Genomic DNA, 25,463 nt, shown 5'->3' on the forward strand with positions numbered 1-25,463 from the left:
AACTCTCCATATATTAAATTTTGAAGTACCATTTGGAGAGGAAGGACAATGTTATTATGGAGACACATGTTTCATTTTGCTTCGTATTACCTAAAATTTGATTTTCATGCAATTAAACGTGACAATTATGGTCGCGCATAATTTATGACCGGCATAGTTACGAATTATTTCGTCAAAACAGACGTATCTTCGATTCGCTGGTAGCAAATTTCAAGATTACTCTAAAATGTTGATGCGTAATTTTTAACGTTCGCCGCTTCAACAAGGCGCCGTAATCGAGACACTCGGAAACGTCTATATCGTTATAACTACGTATATATGTCCTACGCTAAGTGTTTTCGATTAAAAGTGTTTAGCTTAGAGATTACATAGAACGTGGCTACATCTTGAATTGCTACGTGAGGTCAATATCTACGTGTGAGAGAAACGCGTTAAAGTTTAAAGTGAATGAAAAAGAATGATGGACCGGCGAAAGAGATAGGAGGAGAGAGTGGGGGAAGGACCTAGGAAAGCATGGGAAAACTGACCATGGTCTTTAATAATCGTTAACTGTTTACGTATAGTCGTTATATCTAGCTTGCATTCTCATTAAGATTCTTTGCAACTCCGCATTAAGATATCTATCTCGGATTACATCATCGACGTATTACTATCGCGTGTTTCGTGTGTGAGTTTATTATAGCTACTATATTCCCTTCCCCATATACACATTACGACGAAGGGGTAAAAATTATCTCGGCATAATCTCCGTGTTAACTATATCTATGTTCCTGTGATAGGCAACAGTTGCTGATAGTTAGTGGCAAGGCTACCTTACCTCGTTTATCGCGAGATTTCGATTTTGGAATTTGTGACTGTTGATATTATTTTTAAAATGTCTTTCACGTGATTTAATAAAAAAAAAGCATGTATTTATATATAATAATTATAATAGATTCCATCAAAAAATATTGCTTTTTTGCATCGGTATATAAATTTTTATTTCCAAATAGCAGTGAAAATACCTATTGTTATTTTCATATTTTTATTCGGAATTATTAAAATGTTTTCTTTTGTTTCGATTTTATCTTTATCTGTATAGGAACATTGCATTAATTTAACGTGTCCTATTTTCTCTTTCTTTTTCCTGCTTTGGTATTTTCGTATTCTTGTCATTTTCGCGTTTCGAATTATCTGAGAAATTGAATGCTTTTGCATCTTGTAGAAAATAATAAGGGCATGATGATATTCGTTTAATTTGGTGATACAAATAGCCTTGCCATTAAACATCACAGACTCGGATGTGCACTCATCTCCATTTTTAGGCGCTCTTCAAAGTAACGACAAAGGAATACAGAAATCTGTCTATCTCTATGCGAATGAAAAGAAGATAAAGCGGAAGGACAGAAAGAGAGAGAAGTTGGGTAGTACTCGACTTCCATCGAAGAACCATTAAATCTCGTCGCTCAATTTCCATATCTGTTTCATTTTTTTTTACATGCCCTATATTTTCTCTCTCTTTCTCTTGCTTTGGTATTTACGTGTTTACCCGTTTCTTTCCTTGCCGTTCCTTCATTCCTGTTTGCTTGAGAGTGAATGCTTTTGCAGGAAGGCGAGCACTTTTTCACGCGAGATATTTCTGCCGAAGGTATTCGTATGTGTCATACACGCGATGCGTACATACGTGCGTGCATGTGTGTATGTATGTGTGTGTGCGTATGCGCGCGCACGCGCGCGCTTCATGTGTGTAAATACGTGTAGTATTTGTTCGTTACTTTTTAGAATCTTGTGTTTGGCAGTACCTAATGGAATGGGGGTAGAGGCAGGCGACGCTTTGCTTGACGAAGGACCACAGAGTTTGCCAGCCATGCGTCTGTGAACATTTTGTAATTTCCGGTCAAGCGATTCACGTGAGAACAAGCCGTTTCAGAAAATTCAAATTTGACTTTCGACGACCACCAGTAACAAAAACATTCGTTTGTTGCAACGATTTTGGGAAGACAATACGGTTACATTCTCGGATTAACCTTTCGATGATAACGGAGATGACACCTCACTTTAACGCGACATATATGTAGTATAAGCTGACAAAATTTGTGCGGTTTATGTTAACAGCGAAAGATTATTCCGAGCTATCAAATTATAGGCGATTTCATCAAGAGCTATTCATTACAGCCGAAATAGCTCGCTGCTTTCCAATAGGTAAATAATTCAAAATTGAAATAAACGGAATTGGATATTAATTCCTAATGAGTTTTTCAAAATAAAAATTATATTAGTCCACGCAAATATTATTTTACACAGTACTTTTTCTATTTTACAGTGTAAACAGTATGAGCACCATAGTTATATAATTCAACCACAAAATAATGTTCAATTTTATCAAATAATTGCAAAAATCGGAGCGTATTTTCACGTGAAAATGTCAGCTCATTATCTCGGATTATAATTCTGCTACATTCGCGCATCGAATCGATTAGAACGATATCAGTGAAAAATTTGCATTGAAATTGAAGATTATCTGCATATATTCATCTTGCAATTGAAATTTTCAAAAATTTTTGGTCTAGTTTCGTGAACTATATATATAATCTATTGGGCATTGCGGTATTTCTATTGAAAATGTGAAATTATTCTGATTCTAATAATGAACAATGAAGACTGGTTCGGCAAATAGTGTCGCACATTAATCGCAGCGATTCCATATTTATCACCGACGACTGATCGCCGTTGTAGAAACTAGTGATATTTAATTAATAATTCACAAGACTCATGTTTTAACAAATATGAGCAACATTAATTTACATCATTCGCGCTTTGTATATGTTGTATCCGCTCTGTATACATATATATTTTTATTTATTTATATATATTGTTCATTCTTTTATTTATACTGTGTATACATAATGTGTGATATGAATAAATGACTGTACAATCGCGTATTTACAAGATATTCTCAAAAAACATCGATCTATATGTATATATCGAAATAAATTTGCATACAGAATATAGCAACATTGTTTGAGGAGACTTATTAAGATATTAAGAATTATAAGTCCAAAATATGGAAATATCGGCAAATATTTTAATTTTATACGGAGAACTATGGAGAATAAATTTATACGGAGAACCCCAAAATGCAGAACTAATAATGTAATTAAATCCAGTTTCTTCCGTTGAATTAAACATTTTTCCACCTATTGAATGAGACATGTTGTGTGAATAAAAATAATAAAACTGTAAACATTTTATAAAACATTCACAAATACTTTCGCACACACAAGAAATATACATTTACATATAAAACAATTATACGCATATGTATAGAGCTTATTGACAAAAAGTTGGGGAAAATGTGATGAGTAACGATATATATCGCTGTTTTAATTTCGCATAATTCTGAGCTCAATGTGTTTTTCCGGAAGGCTTTTGTTATTACTGAGACACGAATACTTCAAAAATGCAGGACTTTATATCAGTTCTGACATTTTCTTGAAGCTTCTTCAGGCGTACGTATAGACTTTCGTGACCCAATGCATTTCCGGGGTGAAGTCTTGAGCGCTCCCAGGCGCGCGCACGTGTTTGTACGCAACTCATTGCGAGGGCGAGTTTGCATTTGTGTTCCGGACGCGAGCAGGTGCCGCCGTGTATACTATATGTGTCTCTCGCATGACGGCGATATCGTAAATCTCCGGAAACGGCACGCGTTATATATAAGCTTCGGATATTTGGAATTCTTAGCGTGGAGTCGAGGTTTTCCTTAAGCTATAACGTATTACCTTAGCCTTGCCGTTCGCGCTACGAACGATATGTACAACAGTTTACAACATATATATATATATATATGCACATACATACATACATACATACATACATACATACATACATACATACATACATACATACATACATACATACATACATACATACATACATATATATATATATAAGTATATATATGTGTGTATGTGTGTGTGTGTGTGTATACGTATAGTATAGCGAGATGTACACATAACGATATAGTGCGATCCATAGAAAATATATCTCTTGTCGGCAAACGCGTAGAAGGAGAGCGCTTTTCGCGCCCGATATCACACGGTCGAAAAGATCAAGCATTAATTCTGCGTTCCATCAAATCGTTTAGATGACATAGTAGCAATGCAGACATTTCATTGCAAAGACTTCTTGCATTTTGCAATATTCGGAATTTATACGTTTCGATTACCTTTAATTATTATTGGATATTTGCTTAATATTCCAATTAAGCAAATTAAAATACCGATCGCTTTAATATCATTTATTGTATTATATGTTTTTGTTAGATATTACTATAATTAGTAATTGCATTAGATATATTTGCGTGTAACAACATGGTTGTGAATCTTTGTTGTACACTGAAGAACTATAATTAGTAAGGTGTGTTTTTATATATGTGTATATACATGTATTCACAGTATCAGTACACACCGTAAATTTACATATTCAAATATGACAACATTGTATATATATATTTTTTTTTTTTCATTGCTTCCTGTTGATTGCATTTTTATAGGCGTAAAGTACTGTTGCACCGGATCCATGATTCTTTCTCGCTAGTGAGATTTAAGCCAAGTCGTAATCGAATTCGCGCACGTGTCCGCGAGAAAACTGCAGCAGAAATAATCGAAATTCAAATCATTTCCCTCTTTGACCCTCTCCCGTTTACCACGTTTTATTTCCGGCGGCTTCTACTCGCGATTTGAACTCGCGAATGGAAACGAATCCGTCCGCTTGCGTCGAACAAAGACCGAACGCGGAAACGACGGAAGAGAGAAGGCGGAAAGCGCGAGAGTTATGTGCATTGTCGTCAATGGAACGAAACAAAGGCCAGGAGCTTAAAAACGGAAATAAAAGGGGGAAAAAGGTAAAATCATACACTGCAACGCGCGACAGAATGTAATGACGCGCTCTGCGGAAAGTGGCGCGAATCGAGCTTGTCGTGGTATTAATTCGCGGGTATTGGAGCAATCGCACTGTTGTTTGCGCTGTGAGCTATGCGCCGCGATGTTCTAGACATTGCCGGCAGAGAAAATGAAAGATGTAGCTGGCGAATGTAGATCGCGGGGAAACCTGGCAAAGCAACACTATGTAGGGCTGTTATAACAGCGTTGTAAATGCTGCATTTGATGTGCAACAAATGCTTTTAAAATTTATAAACATTAAGGGTTCAAGAAAAGTAAACTTGAATAAATTGAAATAATGTTTCTTATAATTGTTATATAAAACAAGAATTTTAATTACAAACGTAACATAAATTAATTTTTAGATTCCAAAATATCATGTCTTTTTTTTATGAAAACAGCGTAAATTCAAAAGCCTGGCTATTTATTGAATAGAAATGTTTCAATGCTCAACGTGTAATTATCCAGAATGTCTAAAGGTTAAACTGTCTTGCGGTAAAAAAAAAAGATGTAAAAAGCAGGAAAGATTCAAGTGCAAAGAATCGGAAAGGAGGTCGCGATCGTGCCGTTGCGAACGGTTAGCAGAAACGCACTGGCACTGGTGGCGGGTTGAGGTTCCACAATAACCCCCCTCGTGTTCATCTCCCTCTCGCAACCCCTCTTACCCCCTCACCGCCATAGTAACGGTAACCGACGATTTATTGCGTGGCGCAACGAGCGCGCACGGTAACACGTTACGGTAATGACTGTGAAATACGACGGTGCGCCTCTGCCACCCTCTTCTCTCCTCCGCTTCACGTACAACCCTTCCGCTTCGCCGCAGCTGCCCTCTCCCCACCCTACCCCTGCTCTCCGATGAAAGTACTGAGTTTCGATTCGCGTGTACGTACGTGTAAAACTCTTGCCTCTTTTCCCTTATTCTCTTTCTTTCCCTTTCGCTCCTTAATCGAATGCGAATATGAATAGAATATATCCAGTTTGAAAGAGCGTTTTCAAAACAGCGTTGATAGATATATTGTATAACATAACAATGAATGATATAAACGAATAATTTTACTAAAACTGTGTTAATACTTCTATAAATATTTTCACAATTACTGTTCAATACGTTCTCTAAATTAGAATTTCTTAAAATAATTTTAATTAGGATGTTATATTTTTAAAATATGTATTAAATATAATATTAATTTAAAATAATTTAATGACATTCTGATTTTATTAAATGGCAATGTTAATTAGCACCGACACACTGTACGATTATTCAACATATAGTAAAATCTGAACGCAAACAAAAATTTGAAAGAACAATTGTATTAGGATCATATTGACGCCAGTCGCACAATAAGTGGATAACAAAAGATTCTTATCAACAATGTACGCGTCAATTTTATCCTTTACGCAATTGTCCTCCTCGAGATTTGAATAATCTAACCGATTTACCCGTATAAACCCGAATTGCCCTTTATACAGAATAAATTCCCCACATGAATCGATTCGCCGAGAAAAAAAACGACGGAAAGGAAGAAAGTCCGATATATTTGCGAAGTCCGTGCACGCCGACAAGCAGTAAGCCGGCGAAAAGAAAAGAAGTATCCTTTTCGAGTTCCTCTGAAAAACCGACTGATGTCCAATGAGGCGTCATGGACTACCCCCTTTTTCTTCGGGCAAGGAAGAGAAGAAGCTCGTTACTGCGTTTGCATTCTAAGAGGAAATCGTTGGAGGACGTCGTCGTTGTCGTCGTCATCGTTACGCTGTCTACTCAAGCGGCGTTATCCCGAGAAAAATATGGAGACGTTGCAGCTTGTTATTTTCTCGTAAGAAAGGCGGTCACACGAGCTAAAAGGATTCAGTTCTACTCGTTCCGCGAGCGAATCGAGAAAATCTAACTGACCGGGGCAATTATTAGCGCGTATCATAAGAAAAACAAGTCGGTACAATTGTCCCTCTCTCCATGTTTCCTTCTTTGTTTTATTTATTTTTTTTTTTTTCACCGATGTGAAGTTCTCGCTTCATTTGAGGATTAAGAGCTTTTCTTCCTCTTAACGTCACCATTCGACCACTCTATTGCGCGGTTCACGTGGCAGCTCTTTTTTCTTGCTAAAGAATTATTCTACACTTCGCGGAATAGAGAAGATAGTCCCAAAGTACCTGAAACTACCATCGGTTTCTTAAGTCACTAGTTTCTTCTCTCGCTTCTCGATCTTCTTTAAGTTACTGTTTTGCGGTTACCCATCATTACTCTCTCGCGTCGCTTGTTTTCATCGGCTTGACATATCATCGAAAAGAGATATAAAGTGCTACCTTAGAATAATAAATTGACTCGAATCTTACTAAATGTCTAATATATCATCGGACAAACTGCGAGAACGGTGCCTCATGTTCATTTAAATTCCTCTGCACTGAGATTGAAAAATGTTTCATGTTGCTTATGAAAATTATTTGCCGCATTGAGATAATTTTAGTGTACGTGAATATTGATAGAATTGCTAATGGAAAAATAATTTCAACTGTAGAGATTTATTTATGTAACGTTACGCGTTCTTAAGTCGTATAGAAATAATTATCGATTAACTTCTGTATCTCTCGATAATGTTTTATGTAAACCTTAGTCGATTAACTTGTGAATGAAAGCGTATTTTCGTTGATTTAATCGTAATTGAAACTCACTGATTTTACGTCAATAACAAATAGACTCTCTTTCGCTCTACGAAAACTTGCAGCGTAACTAGAGTGAATTTGCTGTATAATGTTATGCTGACGTACTAAACATCTCATCCATCTTGAATTGAAAAACATGGCTCGAAGAGGCAAACAAGAGGATCAGATTTGTGACAATTTGCTTGTAATTTTGGTGTTAGTACATTTGGAATTTAGTTAATGACCACAACAATGTCACACGATATCAAGTATCTCTACAAGCACCATTAAACGTTGATACACTATTCATTCATGCAATGTGTATCTCTCTAAAGCATATATACGTAAAATACGTATCTGAAATATATATTTTCTATGAAACCTGGATTATAATGATCAAGTTTAATGTTAAAAGCATTAAAATAGAAACAATATTTTATTTCTTTATATAGAATAAATCTTTAACAAAGGTATATTTAAGTAATGGAAATTGAAATAAAAAAAATAAAGATAACTTTTCGTTAAAATTTCGTAAAAATAACGTGAGATCTAACATTTTGTATGACATAATAGAAAATAATGATTCATTTGCAAAAATGACTCGATCTGCATAAGAACAATGTTTCGCGCGCCTGCCCCTTCATTTGTAATTTGCCGAAAGATTTATCTTTATTTATCAATATGGGAAGTACGCGAGACGGTTCAAATTCATTTCGCATCGTGAAGCGATCTCGTTCGGCGTTTTCGTTTCGTGACACGAAGGTGAATGTCTAGCGATCGTTAAATCACGGCTGCCGTTTGACTTCTCTCGAAGCAACGGAATATTTGCAGTTCGGAAACGTTCGAGCAGAAGACCTTTCGTGAAGAAGTTCTCCACGAAGCGAATATATCCCGAGTATACGTTGCCGCCCCCTCTACCCAGAAATATCTTTTCTACCCCACTTGAATTCGTTCCTATGTGGAAGATCGCCCCGTTCCCGTGTTTGCGAAGAGGGTGGCTTAACCGACGAATGTTTTTCGGACATTGGGAATACATTGAGGGAGGCGAACTAGGGGGGGGGGGGGGTGGCGAAGAGTTCTTCTTTATGGCGATCAATCATCGCGGATGATATCCACTTTTCCTTCTACCACCATGCCTCGTGAACTGTACGCAATAAGACACACAAGCCGGGCTGGGAAATCGGGAACGGGCGAAAAGTGGAAAGGTAGCCGCGGGGGTGATCCCGAAAAGTTATTCAAATGCGTTAAGTAGCGAGTATCGAGGAAAATTGGAAACGATTCTGGGAGCATCGAGCACATCCCTGGAGGAAAGCGAGGATCGGATCGTGAAAGGAGATGGTAAGAGGAGATGTAAGGAGGAGCAGTGGGGAGGACAGGCTTTTTGAGGGATGGGCCAACGTCCGAAAAACATTATACATTATTTATGAGTTCTCTTCCCACCCATGTTTTGTTTTAAGAATCGATATACATAGGAACGTAAGTTTCAATTTCTCGAGACAATAAGGATCGCTTTTCGCTCTCTCTCTTTTTTTTTAAGCGTTCTCTGAAGCGATATCATTTGCCGACGCTATCTCCAGCGCTAATTAATCTCAATCGCGACGGGGCACCGGTCGCAGTTTGTCCGACGCTAATGACGTGACGCGTTATTACTGCTTTACATGCTTGACATGGAGGAGCGGCAAGCCGCGTGTAAGGGTTAAAATTACGTGGGATGGAAGGGTGCGTAGTTTCGATCGCAATCGCCTTTCGTGGAACACGTGGAACAAAACGTGCGTACGTTTACCAGGCGAGAAATGACGAAGGCAAGCAAGCATAATTCATGATAAAGTGCGCGATGCCTTAATAGATGTTAACGGAGGTGAGGAAATATTTAAAAAAGCGTTATAGTCATAAAAACAATTCGTATATTGTTATAGTCATAAGAACATACGAGGAGAACCGAAATAAAATCGCGCAAACTGTTAGAAGTTATTTATACAAAAAGCTTTAAATCAAGAGGAGATTGATAATTATTTTGTTAATTTTGAATGAAAATTAGTTTGATATAATTGTTGGTGAAAATGTTTTTCTTTCTGAAACTATCAATAAAAACATCATGGTTTTTTACATGGTTTTCATTTTAACTCTTTGGTTACGTAGCAAAGATTCCAGTATTATTAAACACATATTTGTTACATTCAATATATTTCTACCTCGTTTCAAATTTTATATAACAAAATCAAATAACGAAATCTCCGAAATAATAACAAATAAACATCGGTAAAAATACAGATAACAATTTGATATCGTTAAAAGGAAAGTTTGCAGAAACAAATCGAAACAGATCGATAAGTTTGATAATTCGCGGGGGAGCAAACTAACGATTTACTATGCTTCAATTCTGTTTATCGAGCGTTTCGATAGGCAATCACGATATTGCGATAGAAAAGAGATGCATTTCCCCTGAATATATTCAAGTGCAATCTGTGACTTTCATTTCGCGAATACGTCATGAGGAAGGCTTGACTACGAAAGAACCGCCCACGAGCTATCATTCACTCTGATTTCAACAGATCGATATCGAAAGATGGACGTGCTCATTTTCCATAGACATCCTATTAATCGGTGCAATCGTACGTGTATGCCAATAGCTGAATACGTGTACGTTTGTGTGTTCGTATGCGTCAAAGTGGACCGCGATGCGGTCCCTCGCGTATCATTGTCAATCGATACGTACTTGTTACCCTTGCCAGATATCAACAATGACATTTTACCCCGTTTCATCTACACACATTTTATATCGCGATCGATTTCACGATCCGAGCCAAACAGCTCTGAACAGTTTGAACTCAATTTTGGTGACATCGTCGATTTTCAAAATATCGACGTGTATTCACAAAATATATAATATTGGTTTTACTGTACGCTCTCTCTGCACAGTTTTGGCTAATAAATGCTTTAAAAGTAAAAGTATTTTCTGATAACTTTTATCGGCTATTTCAATATTTAGTGGTATTTACTGATGAATTCGGACATTGATTGGATATTTGCTTTTATTGAGATTGCTATTGGGATATATTCGTTATTGAAAGGAATGATTGATTTCACATAGCGGCTTACCAAAGTATTCAAACGATAATACGCCTATATTAAATCGAATAAAACGTTCGAATACTTCCATGAGGCATTTTTGGCACTCGGCGTAATCTATACATATCCTTTTTTCTCTATCCACATGTACTTTTATTCTACATACATACATATATATATATATATATATATATATATATATATATATATATATATATATATATATATACGTAGCGATATTTTGAGATTTTGAATTCTTTAAAAATGATAACCACAGCAAGGGAGAATCAATAGCGCACCGTAGCTATAACAGCTCAATAAATTCCGAATCCACGGGTAGCACAACACACTTTTTCGCAAACACTCGGTGATTTATTGTCTACCGCAGAACGAGAAAGAGAATAGATTATTTATATCCTTTGGAAGCCATTGTTCCTTTAAAAAATATCATTTCAAAATATAGTAGAAAAATGTATAATGAAGTAATGGTTGTGAAATCTGTCGAAGGTTCTGCTAATTAGTAGGCAGATGAATACAGAGTAGAATAAGATGTTACTTGATGTTTATCAAGGATATCAACAAATTTTTTTTTCTTGGTGTTCTCAAACCTTAACGTAACGAGTAACTTTGATATATTAGCCTAACTATTCGATTTGTACAATTTTCATCGCTGGTTGCTGTCCGACAGTGTCTTGTTATTAAAAAAATACGTGAAACCAATACCGCGACGAGTATTGAATAAGCACTCCAATAGTATACAAATTTTTTCATAGAGAAGCGATATCGCCGCCGAGCATCCGTCGCCGTCGGCCGCGAGCTGACATTGCTAGACATTAATAATTTATCCCCGAATATCCTATAAACTAGGCGAAGTTCTTACGACGTAACATTATTCCCCCGTCTCCTTTTCGCTTGTATGCATATCTTATCGTGGCTCTCTCGCGTGCTGTCGAGAGCGACGAAAGACTTTACGAAATCGGAACTCTCCCTGCTTTAAAGAAGAGAATCATCCGTACTGTAAGGAATCTCTCGCCGCTCCCGTCCGTTCCCGCTATTCCTCGTGCAAATAGCAACGCGCTTTCGGCGGAACCTGCTTGCGTTCCGGACGTCGTCCAGTTCAATAACTCACGATCCCGAAACGGAGAATCGCTTTGTCCCTCGAGAAAGTTTAGTATACGTCTCTACGGAGAATCCTCGAGGATTCTCGACAACTGCCGCGTGCGCATTGCACGCGTGTCTTCAACGTGCTCTCGAACTGCCCGTATCACCCTCGGGAACACGAGGCTGTCTCTCACCTCATGATTATCGCGTTGCAACACGCTCTCCCGCCACGATGGGATCGAATGGACCAAGCGACAGCACAGTCAGTTAGCGTGTAGCGATGGGTTAGAGTGCGCGCTCAGCTCGTTATCGGTATAGTTAATCAGTGAGTTAGTTCACAGAGGCATGGCATTGTAGAGGTCCAGATTGGGATGGTAAAAGAGCGGTGTCGGGGTGGGCGGATTATGATGGGGCGCCGGCTGCGCCTGTATGAGGTTCAAGTTCAAGTTCAGGGGCGCGATGTGGGCCGCATTGTGGTGGTTAAGGTGGTTAAGGCTAAGGTGGTTACCTGTCGGGTAGGGTAATCCGAAACTAGGGTACCCAGAATAGCCGCGGCCCGCCGCGTATGCCGCGTACGCTGCCGCTGGGAAACCTGCGAACACAAGGAAAATTTCCATTAGACTTCTTACTTGTAACTCGTTCGGCATTTGAGACAGCGTAAACGTTCGTGACAACGGTTTCATAAACGCTGATAAGAAATCTTTTAGCTTTTTCGCACTTTTTGTTACGTTATTATAACTATAAATGTTTTTCAATAAAGGATAATATGTATAATTTTGATTTCAGTATCGTACCGTTTTATATAACATGAGATAATTCTATTATGTGCTGGATTTATATTTTGAGTTATTTAAAGAAGTATGAAATGTAAAGATGTATATTTCTATAAAAAAATATTTAAAAAGGTCAAAATCTATTTTTTACTAAAAAAACGGAAATCAATGAAAGCATGCAAGAATATCTATTATTCAATTCAATTTTATAAAAAGTTTGAAAGATTCTGTGTTATCTTATTTTTGTAGGAAAACTTAGAAAGTTATTAAAGAACTGAAACTATTAAAAAACTTTCTTAATATTTGACGAATTATTTCATTGAGTCGATGATAGTAATTCGTTGAAAACATGGAAAACAATAAAAATGATCGTTATAAGAAGATAAAAATTGTATTTACTCTGCTAATTGCTAGGTTAAACCTATGAAATTATATCTATGAGTTATAGCCATATCTATTCTGCTAAATGGGTTAAATTTCCATTAATACAAAAGCTAATGAGAGGTTACTAACTAATCCGGTAAATTCTAATATTTACATATGATTCGCATACAGTATTCGGAATTGAAAGATATGCTATAGATAAAATAAATTAAAGCAAATAAGTGAAAGAGGCAATATGTATAAAGGCTGTGTATCGAACCGGAGAGCATCATTATTACTTTAGGTGTGTTTGTAATAGCGATCGTCAGTATATAGATATCGAATGTTTTAGTAGTCAGTACATATTTTAAATACTCACCATCAGGTAATGCTCCCAGAGACCACATAAAATCTATAAGAAAAAACAAACAAACTCGATTAAAATGTAATTTCGAGATAAATCGATGTATCGTGAATACTTGTTTTGCTCATTTTTATCAATTCTTTTTTCTTTTCGAGATTTCTTCCTTTTATTTATACTGTATGTTCGTTAGTGCAACGATTTCAAGTCTCCATCAAAATTTCTGCAACTACGTACGAAGAAAGATATTGATCGCTCGAAAACTTACGAAATAAACTACGTGTCAGAAGTAAGAAATTTCTACATGTCAATTATTTCCGCCAAGTTTTATAAGACCAATATATTTCTTCGAACAGGCGAAAAAAGGCGTAAACATTTAAGAATATGTACACGGAGATAAGTTAAGTATGAAGCGAAGCGTTGCAGAAATTCGTCGGGATTTAAGTGTAAAGGATGACTAGGTCCAAACGATAAAAGAGAACGTAACAAAAGAAAAAAGATAAGAAACAGGATTAGAAGCTTTCTAGGTTAATCAGAATATAAGAAAATGAGTAAAAGAGACAAAGAGAGAGAGAGAGAGAGAGAGAGAAAGAGTGAGGAAAGAGAAAGAATGAGAAAAATAGAATGATAGAGAGATCAAGGCATCCATGAAATTTCATAATTCGATACTAATCCAAAAGACCACACAACTAAGATTCTCACTATGTATATATGTATATCGCATCGACTATATAGCGCATTTTCTAAACTGTGTGACAAGGTACTAGGTAACTACGCTCGGCCGAGGTGTTTCCAATTCTACGACAAAATAAACCCTCCTATAAACTATGGTTATTGTAGCCTCCAAAGGTATTAGTTAATTATTTACCGTTAAGTAATATTTGCTAGGCTCTCTATATAGCTTATTAGATATCGACTATAAGGGTCGGTAATATGCCACCACTTGAATATTTTCCGCAAATGTTGACAGATTTGCGGAATGATCGGAGAATACACACGTGTAGCGTGTGTTGTATTTTTATTTTTCTATCGTACGTGTGAGTGGCATAGCACCGGCACCACTACCACATTTATATTGACGATACAATATTGAAAAAAACACCGACCACAATAATACTACACTACTAGACTCACTATGCTAGTGTCCATATCGACGTTGCTCTCACAATATTACGCAGATGGAAAAAAGTATAAGAGCATTTATTCTAGCCATTAAAATACACTGATACATATTAATAGTATTAGTAATTCCGTACCTAAAGTCTCTCTACCGGGCTGGTTTTGATTACGTCAAGCGCTCAATGGTATTTTACTATCATTTTGCACTCTTTTTCTCTGTCTTAATGGCTTTCTAAACTCTTGTGAGCTACAATAATAAGATTTGTATGTACGTCGAGCACCTATATCGCATTTATCTCAATGGAATCGTTTGCAGCATTATATAGATATACCTTTGTCGTTTCATCGAAACACGTGAATAGATCTCGACGATACTATGTAAATAATTCTTGCGCGAATTATGCGCGTGCTTTCTATATAGCATCTACATATAATATACACCCTGTACTTTCTCAGATGCAACATATCGATCTCACGTAGAGCAGACGTTTACGAACGACGTATTAACATTAACAGTCTCTCGGAGTTCCGAGGAGCGCATAAAGCCTGTTTCAGCTCGAGTTTACGATCGAGTTGCCGGTCGATTAACGTTTACGTCACATCGATGGCTTCGGCAATGTGGAATTCATTGAGTTACTCTCACTAGAATTTTATGTATGCCCCCTTCGATGTGTGCGCCCCGTCTCGGAGGAGGAGGAGAACATTCGCGAGGCCGTGTATCGGGGATGCATTCCGTCGAATCGTTCTGCGTCCCCGTTACTCTAATTATGCAAGACATCATACTCTACATTCCCGTGAAACCCAAAATTCGGCCCAAGTGTCACAAAGGCCAACAACGAAACCGCACCTTCAAGGTCTGGTCTACTTACGAAACTGACAGTGTTGCGCCTCTCTGGCTAAGTACGTACTTTCTAGGACACACGTCTCACGCATTATTATCAAGATAAACGGTGCTATGCGGCTTAAGAAGAGTTAAGTACTATGTAACAAGTAGTATATGAGAAGGATATACGGGAGCTGAGGCATTAGGTATAGACAGGTATACGCACGATATATATTTAGTATGTATCCTATATAGAGAGGTATAATATTACGTATAACGTAATATAAATGTAACTGTGTAACGTAGCTCGTTAAGTAATAGGTACAATATAATAGGTCTCTTTGAAGCCGCTGGTAATGCGTATTCTTCGCGGAAGATGCCGAACACTGTGCGCTTCATCTCGCCTCTCTCGCGAATAATTCTGCGGAAGCAAACGTGAGTGGGAATGTTACGACGGAGGCCAAGTTTTCCCTCCTCGGTGAGAGGCAATTTTTCATCAACGAACGGAAGCGAGTGCACGGACTTCCGCGAAGACGAGCGCCTAAAGTATAATCTAAACTAACGATATCATAGTGACTTCCCAAAAGCTATACTTCACTAGTCTCAACGGTAGGAACGTGTACATAGTAATATATTAATTCGCTCAAAACTGATTCGCTCTAACTAATCGAACCTAGAGCGCCTAGAGTCTCAGTAATGTCTAAGGTCTGGTAACAACACAAATGTTTACCTAATTACCTAGATATGTAGAGATAGATAGATAGATAGATATATAGGCTCCGATATGTATATCTGTTTAATCTATTACAAAAAACTATAAGGTGTGATGCGGCTCACAAAATATATCGATATTAATATCAAATGCTATGCGTTACCAAATAGGTAAGATACAAAACAATATAACGTATATATTGTCTGACGTAATCTATAATGGATCGTTAGGTACGTATCAATACAGAGTGTCCGAAAACTACTGATATCTATATTTTTCGATAACAACTTGATTGTGAGAACTATTGTTTGTCATTTTAAATTCTAATGTAAAACAATAATTAAGCCTCGAGTAATAATTTTATCTTCGTATTTATATATAACTTAAAATTCAAGCCTCGCCATTAATTTATATTCTAGAAATTCATTTCTTTCAAGATCATTCAATTTTTTTCTTTTTGATTTAATTTTTAGTGCCAATAAGACATATACCGCTAATTTTGGGACACTCCATACAAATATAGAATATAAATATATTATACGTATATACGTATATGTATATAGATTCACGTATGTATTTATATACATATAAATAGTGCCGATAGAGTTCGTGTCTTTCCTTTTGAGTATCTTTATATATCGTCTGGAACACTGAGTTCTCTTTCTTGCTTCGACATTATGAAATTTCATGAAGTCACTTGCGAAAAATATTTCGGAAGACGCGACAAATGAGAAGTGCACGTGTCGCTAACCATTTCCTGCGGGCTCCCGTCGCGCTAACCGTCCTTTTGTCGCATCGCCGACAATTTGCGTCGGCATGCGCCGCTAATTGATTTCCTTCAATTATCGCTCGCATGCTCGCGAGCGGTGTACGCGACAAACCACTACCTGGGAGAAGGGAAAGGGGAATGGTGTTTTTCTCTTTTATATTATTTCAATTTTCTGATAAAATATTCGTAATCAACGGCCTCGGTCGAAGAGCACGTTCGCTATATATGAACGAACGGTCGTTTCGCCCCGAAAAAGTATTCTGTTATTTTTAAAGACGTTCGAAAATACGCCACAAAACGCGAGCATATCCTCCATCGCGGCTTTTAATTATATCATCCGGTGTTGTCGCGTAACCTCGCAGACGACAATTTCTACGTTAGAGCTTTGTTCGAAACGCTAAAATTTCAACTAGGTTCTACTAACGAATTGACAGCCGCCAAACGACGAACATACAGTCTCCATCGAGGACTTGTTGTTTTGTTTCCCCCAGCGGGGTGACCTGAAAATTATCGCCCGCCTTGTCTTTCGATTTCCTGTTCTTTCATTCCGCCTTCGTTGAAGGCTCGATGTCTGCGTTAATTTCTACGCTGTTTTAATTGAAGCGCTTTTAACGGTAAGTGTGATGGACACTGAGAACTCAATTATTCAACGTCGATAGATGATTGAGATTTATATAGTTTTAGACACGGTTACTGTTCGTTCACTTTTTGCTTATCTTCATTAATATGTAAAAGAAAATGTTTTTTTATGATTTTATTTATTTTCAAAGCATATTTAATAATGTTATTAAACTTAAATCAACAGTGCACGATATCTTGAATTATTATTGACGTTTTAAGTGTCATATATATATACTTTTGACTTTTTTAACAAATAATTCATCTAAAAATATTTTTTATTTAAAAATACAGAAATATTTGTGTAACTCATAGAGAAATGTATTTTATGTATTTTAGAAAACTTCAGAGAAGATAAACTATTTTTTTTTAAAGATCCATCACATAGTCCATATAAACTTTATTTTTAAATTTAACAATGTTTAATTGGAAAGTAAATACTTTTGAAAATCTCTATTTTATTGAACATTGTAAATTTATAAATCGAAAGACAATAAGGAGACAGGTTCGACGCGACGGTGACTTATTTGTTGAGCAACATTGGATCATTTCGGTCCGTTTTCTCTCTATATTTGAACACTTTGTTTATTGTCCTACTACCTGCGCGTTACTAATTATCTACGAAATAACTACCAGTCTTTTGTGATACGTTTGTCTCGTTTCTACGTGTATCTACTTTTTTCACTACGAGAAAATGAGGCCCCATAGGTACTACCACGTCGATTAAATCTGCAATTCGCTACGCGTTCTCTTCTGCTTCTACGATCACAGTTTCGCCGAACATTGCCAACCGCGAACGGCTCCGCGGAAATATCGCGTTCTCGATATGTATTTCGAACAGGTAAATAAGAACGGTCTTCCTAAATCTACGATATTGCACTTTTTGAAATTGATATTTATCACCCGGTCGTTTCATCACTGATCAATATATATTAATTAATACTTTCGTTTTCTCTCGTTGACTACTCACATTAAAACGAAGACTAAAACAGTCTCAATCGAGGAATGTGCAAGGTACTGTTTAATCTAATGTAATATTTCATTAGAAAATAACTCATTTGTTATAAGAGATTCATTTTTTTTCAGCGACATTTTTTCTAACATCTGTCGCTACAATCGATTATATAAATAAGAAACATAAAGGAATAATTGACTTCTTTGGCCAATTTTGTCTTAAAAAGGTTTGATAAAATATATATTTCTTTTTTTGTAAAAATGTATCCAATCTACTGAGTTTCTCAAACTTTATAATTTACGTAATCTAAATCGATCTATCCAAAGTTACAAATCTTGGCACATATTAAACTGTTATCTTTAAACAAGACTGAGGAAGAGTACTGCATTTACGATTTAAAATCGTGTTATTACGTCGTCCCTCAATGTGTACGAATTGTAAAATTTACAACAATATACTACAACGAGACGTAAAAATTTGGCTGTCGAGGTAAGCAACATTGAAAGAAAGGACGACCGATCAATTGAAAAAAATAAAAAGAAAAAGAACGGACGTACAGTATGACACCTCTGGACAAGCTGCAATTATTGCGGCCGCGAAAGAGGCGTGAGTATCGTTGGTCATAGGCCGATCGTAGGTATTGGATGGTAAACGGCGCCCATATCGAGGCCCTGAACACCGAGCAGATCGCTCATGGAATAGGTGAGCGCGGCAGCGCGGGACGCGGCCGCGACCGGATGTGGCCGGTAAGACGCCGCAGCCGCGGCCGCGGCTGCTGCCGCGATCGCGCGCTTCACATCGTAAACCGCCGCCGCAGTGGTAGCGGCCGCGGCGGCTGTCGGCGCGGCTGCACCGGCCGCGTACTGATACGTAGCGGCTGCATTCGGAGCGGCGGTAGCGACTATCGGAGCCAGCAAGTGATGGTGAGGAGGCCCGGCGGTGGCTGCCGCGGCTCATGTGCAGCGGCTGCGGCCGCCGTCGGCAAGGGATACGGCGCGTAACGATAGGTGGTGGGGGTGGGTGTCGCGACCATCACCAACTCACCGTATGCGCCTCTGCTGGCCGCTCGCGTCTTCGCCAGATTCGCTGGGAGCATCACTTCCTTTGGCTGTGCCTTCTTGCATTCGACCTTGAAATTTTAAATAGAGCAGGTAAAGAGAGAGGGACGGGTAAGAGAGAAACGATCGGCTGGCACGAGAGTTGGGAGAAAGCTGATGATTGGGATAGGTTTCGGACACTTTGGACACTTTGACGCACTATCTAGTAGAATTGTCGAAGTATTGATTGCGCATTGTTACGGCGGATAACGTACGAATCATCTTCGACAAGTAATAGTTAAAAGAGACATTAGAAACATTATTATTATTATTATTTGTTGCTTACTCTTCCTGCTAATCGTCAGGTAGCTAAAAGTACTAAAATTGTTTTTTCCTAAAAATTTCGTAAAGAAATATTTAACTAACTATGGAGGATGAGAGTTAAAGAGGATATTGACTGGATCAGCGGGCGCGTGGCGAGCTTACTTCAGGATTATTGATACGAGGTGGCATCAAGAAAATACTTGACCGTCGTGAGAGAGCTTTTCGTTGTAGCGGAAAGCAAACAAAGATGTCTCTTACTAGAGAAACTATGACCAGTTCTTCTCTTTTTTGCCTACAATCTCGCCTGCATGTACATTCAACATGCGTGTCAAATATAAATAACAGAGACCTTCTCGATTATACGGAAAATTAATTTTGTTCAACGTTACAAGCAGGGAGCAGAAGGCAAATATCTTTTGACGCGACCTCTGAGGTTATATAAAGTAAATGGAAAGCACCCTTTTGGGATGGAGGAGAGAGGCAAGGAGGTTACTACGAATAAACATTACATGCTCACTACTCACCATTTTGTTGTTGATTTCGTGGAAATGGATCTCGCAGACTTTATCGACAACATCCTCGCTTTGAAACGTGACAAATCCAAAGCCTGAAAGAAAATATGTAGACTCTTGTTAATTTTTTATTAAAATTTTATATTTTATAGTTCTTTTTATTTGATTTTGTCTCAAAAAATTAAAAAAAAAGTAGTTAGAGAAAAAATAATCATACATAATTATGTAGAATTTGAATTTTGTGAAGATATTTTTCGGATATGATTAAATTACTGAGTATCTAATTGAATGTTAAATTCTAAACGTTCAATGTACCTGTCAGAATTAACTTTTGAAATATTGATTATTTTGAGCTCAGTTTTAATTTTTAAATCTTATCTTTGTGTGTTACAGTATCACCGCAGCTTCGTGGCTGAGTAACTTCGTTCGTTGCGCATCGGATCGGTGAGTCGAAAATTAAGTTTTGTATATTTTAATTTTATTTGCTTTGCAAATGCTAATCGTGCGCAGGATTCTTTACATGCGCTTTTTTTTTAAAGGAATTTCTTACATTTTCTAATCTTCAATTTTAATGAAACAAGTAGCAATAATCATTGAATATATTCGTCATTCGTGTTATATGAGCAATATATCATATGCATATCATATCAGATAATGAAATAATAAAGTGGGGCGAGTTAACTTATTTATTATAATAGTGTGTGGCGTTTGAGCGGATTAATCCGTATTAATAAATGCGTCTACATAATTTTGAATTAGAGTAACCGGTAGTGGCAGGGACGCGAAAGCTCTCCGATTTTGCTGCATATTCGCGGGGATAAGAAACCATCCCGGATTTCCATTAATTTAGCTGACGGAGTAAACGAGTCTCGCTTCTTCCCTCGTACCGCACGAAAACGCGGTCTGTAAGCGAAATCTCCGCGAAATTTATTTCAGCCGAAGACGAACAGCGGGGAAAGAGAGACAGCGAGCCGGAGAAGAGAGCCGTAACTTAATCAAGCATCAAGGGTTATTAAAAACTTTGCATTGCTCTCCGGGCGATTTTAATCTCGCCCTTTCCACGCGCCGGCGCTTCTCTCCTAGCTAGTAATTCAGTCTCGAGATATCCGGCAAGCGCGAGTTATACGAATCCAGTGCGCGATGTTGCTTAAGATAACCAGGATTTAGTGCTTCCGTACCAAAGCAGTTGCCGAAGCTGCGTTAGGTGACCCGTAATTAAATACATCCGGTGGTCATCCGGGAGGAATGTAAGCTGGCGATCCGCGATTCTAGTCCCGGCTCTGTGAGGAAGTTAGCGCAAAGTGCGCTACATCAAAGACTGCAGAGATTATTAATTCCATTTAACTTATCTCTATTAATAGTGTCGAAATTGATATCTCGATTAATAAAAGATTTAAACCTTTAATGAAACTTTTAGATATCGTGACTGAAATCTCGGAAACAGTAAATCCACGAAGCAAGATATAATAAGCTTAAGAAACGGCGAGCATAAGAAACATTTTTCGCAACAAAATAACCGAGATATATCCGAAAGACTGAATATCCAACTTCATTTGATTATATTAAAAATTAAATTAGGTTATGCGATCGATCGACGATTTATGTAGTTTATTATATATATATCTCACGCTTAATTGCCAAATAAAACGGTTAGGCCCGAGCCGTTTCACTTCGGAAAGAAAACTTGCCAGCGTTGAGACAATATGTGCGTGACACATTCAATTATTCAACGCTGACACCATTAATCGTTCGGCTTGTTCTCTACCGGATTCTTTTTCTCTTACATCTTCTACGCTATCCATCTACGGCATACCCACTCCCATCTCGACCGTTTCGTTCCGTCTCGCATCCTCTCATCCACCTAAGCTTCTCCTCTTGCTACGGGTATAGCACGAGTGATTAAGTTATAAACTTGGCAAGACGTCCGTTTGAGCGCGGAAGGGGCTTACTTCATTTATGTAATTTATAGTACTCTGCCAGTCTAGCTAACTCCACAGAGCCCAAGCACTCCCCTAACACAAAGGCCATGTCCTGACACCGGTAACATTTAACTACCCTACCTTAGCCCCCTTCTCCCATTACTTTGACGATTCTCTCCCCGCGAGTGTAGTGCGATGCCATGGACTACCGTTGATATTCCTCGATAACTAGCTGTTCGTCTTTTCAAATGCGCGCGCGTTACCCTCAATATTAAATAATCTCCCGTTAGGAGAAAACAAGGTGTTATAATTTATTTTCTAGAAAATATTATTTTCCGTATTATTCTGTCTTATTTTCTGTCCAAGAGTTCTCAAAATATTCCTAATAACTTATTAGTAATAAGATTAAGTCTCGTATTTCTTAATCGTTTCAAAGGTGAAACGTTTATCATCTTCAAGGCTCACTTTCTTTATCGTGTCGAAAACGGCGAGAGACGACCGGAACATAGGATGAATGTGATAGCACGGTCAGCGATCCGCGGAAGACCCAATAAATTGCGAGTGGTGAGACGTTCCTCTCTCGGCCGAACTCGAATTTTCATAAGAAAATTTATCTGCCGTGGCTAGCCACCCCGTAAAACTCCATTTTCGCGCCGTAGCCAACAAAGGGACGTCGATTCTCTGTCGTTGATCGGCCTCCCGAGGTTGAATGAGGCGAGAAAAAAATGCGTGCTCAGCTGACCGACCGTTAGCCGCCAGATGTGCTCATCTTAATAAAAAAAAGTACCTCAAGATATCCTTCGTCCCATTCTTGTGGTCCATCCTTTTAGTCTCTGAGAGCTCCTTAAATAATCTATAAGTCCGCCAACGGTGTGGAATTACCGTTCGTAGCCTCTCTGTCGCGAGATTACGGTCTATCCTTCTTGCGAGGATGCAAATCGGGATATCTTGCAGTTTCATAAAAGCCGTAAAGTTATGACGGAAAAAGTGATTTACAATCACTTAAATGTATTTGGTCGGATCAATAAGCTCAAGAGTCTCTGATTATTATAGATATCGCTATGGAGTGATATCAAATTGTCATTTGATATGTGATAATTATTGATATCTACAGCATTTATATTGACAGAAAATTTGTTTGATAAAATATGTCATTATATGTTTAAACTTTGTGAGAAGAAAGTACATAATATGTTCTTCTATTACTGTAATAATAGCACGTAATCGACAGAGTTAACTTTGTCGCAACAAAAAGAGGTCAATATGAATTCAGATTACAACGACATTTGGAAAGCTCATGTTATGGAAGATGTTTATCATATTACGCAGTAGATATGTATAACATGGATGTATACAAATGGAGTAAAATGGGAACGCTAATATAGAGCATCGTACGAGACAAGATTTTTATCCTTGTTGGTGCAACTCCGTCTTGTGCGCAAAGAAATTGAGCGCACAAGAAAGATGAAGAAGAGAACAACACTCTGTTCTCACCATCGTCTTCCTTCTACTTGGTATCCTCCTCTTTACCCCTTCGCCGTCGCTCGTCGACCCCTTGTTTCTTCCTGTATCGCTTGTTCTCCCTGCGATTCTCGAGTATAATGCGACCTCGCCATTGTGCCGAGCGAGTGCGTGTTAACGTTTAAAAGCCGCGCGGCGGCCGGTGAACGCGTTTCAGAATTTTATCGTGCATTGAGAATAAAGGTAAAAGGTTTCTTTCAAAAGGTACGCCGGCGGAACGATTTAAAACTTGTAAATGGATACGAGGAGTTAGACCTCCGCGCTCTCTCCATCTTCCCTCGGCCGTACCCTTTCCACCTTCGCCCCCGTCTGCACATAAAACTTCCACGAACTTTTGTTTGTTTCCCGCGATGTATTTACGAGCAGAATCTCGGTGATCGATACCGAAAGAGCTAGCAGGCAACGTAGCGACTAGATTTTATTTTTAATGTCGTTGAACTTTGATGGCTTGTTTTATGAGGAACTCTGATGATAACGATAACGGTTAACTTCACTTGCACCGGTCGCTTCATGTTGACATTTAACGTACCGCTGTAATGTTGCAGTTAATTTTTTCGATCAGCGACTTTATTTTTTTTTTCAACAATAAGTTAAATAATAATATTACTGCTATTTTTCATTTTTAATATTGTTAGACTGATTGTGAGATAATTTCGACGAGTCAAGTATTGTTGATAAAGTGAATAAAGTTAACGCGATGAAAATTATCTTAATTCTATTATAATGTTAGAGTCATAAAATTATTGTCGATTATAATAATATTCTTCGTAAATATGTTCGATAATTATTAACATTACGGTAATATATTTTTAATGTCATTGAATTCTGAATGACTTATTTTACGAGCGACATCGACGATACCGATAATGGCTCTTTTAACGTGGCTGTTCTAACATTGTAAGAGAAGCTATTTGATGTTGAGATTCAGCAATAAAATTTCATTATTAATTTTCTTTCTCTTAACGTAATGTACGTCGACGTAATTGCCATATTGTCAAATAAACTCATTTTATAGAGGACGCGCGGTGATTTTATAGAGAACAATTTATTCATCAATAATTGAATAAAAATATTTAATATCGGTAGACTGACAGTCATAATTTTTAACGTTATATAATATTGATAGTAATTGCATTGAATATCCACTTAAATGTTCATATCAAATCCCTCATTTACTTATGTTCTATTCTAAACCGCTAATTAACCACGCGGCTTCCAATTCTATCGAAGGATATCGTTATTGAACATGTATCATTATACCCGATTATCGATTATGCATTTCAATACGTACAACCAATCACCAGTTAGGGTGTCAATAAATCAAGATGGCGGAGTACAGGTGCTGGAATTAATTTCGAGCTTCTCATCTTGCCATGACCTTAATCACTCCTCTCTTTGAGGTGATAATAGCCCAAGTTCCGAAGTAATAAAGACGATTATAGGTGTTCCTTCGTATCATTTAATAATTCTGTCATGAAAGTTTCTCGAGTATAGGATTTACGCGTGTAATCAATCGTTCAAGCACCTTCGTAACATCAGCAATATTGTATACCAAGTGCTTTATCTCTTTGATATCTATACCGATGTTGAGCTCTCAACAAAGACGCCCGACGATCAACTGGCGTCTTACTGTGTAATTAGGCGTGTATTACGTGGCGATCCGGCTGTCGATTGAAATGGCAATAAATCAAGCAAACCACCCGAGAACCAATTTGCGCCCCAACGTACCGTGAACCTAATCGCCTTCTATCGAGACGACCATAATCTAAGTTTCCGAAACAGCGATCGACACGGCCAGATAAACGCCTCGGTTCTCGAAGCGCGATTTCTCCTGCGATTCGTCGCCCAAGTCGCGATTGCACGTCGCGATTGCCACGGATCACCTTATTGGTCGATTGGCTTTCCCTTTAACACGGGATATCAGTACCCTT

The 25,463-nt window shown here is 37.9% G+C and overlaps 1 protein-coding gene across 6 annotated transcripts in view; it reads right to left on the reverse strand.

The window, feature by feature from the left end:
* The window catches only part of LOC105205369 (RNA-binding protein Musashi homolog Rbp6), a 594,533-nt gene that overhangs the window by 25,264 nt on the left and 543,806 nt on the right, over nucleotides 1-25,463 (reverse strand). For all 6 annotated transcript variants that reach the window (XM_026130366.2, XM_026130364.2, XM_039452221.1 and 3 more), the window contains 4 exons: nucleotides 20,105-20,187; nucleotides 19,264-19,348; nucleotides 13,242-13,274; nucleotides 12,235-12,318 (listed from right to left, as the gene is read on the reverse strand). In XM_026130366.2, the coding sequence (XP_025986151.1) occupies nucleotides 12,235-12,318; nucleotides 13,242-13,274; nucleotides 19,264-19,348; nucleotides 20,105-20,187 (285 nt within the window). The remainder of the gene's footprint in view (nucleotides 1-12,234; nucleotides 12,319-13,241; nucleotides 13,275-19,263; nucleotides 19,349-20,104; nucleotides 20,188-25,463) is intronic.

Source organism: Solenopsis invicta, chromosome 7 (genome assembly GCF_016802725.1).
Source record: "Solenopsis invicta isolate M01_SB chromosome 7, UNIL_Sinv_3.0, whole genome shotgun sequence".
NCBI classification, from domain to species: domain Eukaryota; kingdom Metazoa; phylum Arthropoda; class Insecta; order Hymenoptera; family Formicidae; genus Solenopsis; species Solenopsis invicta.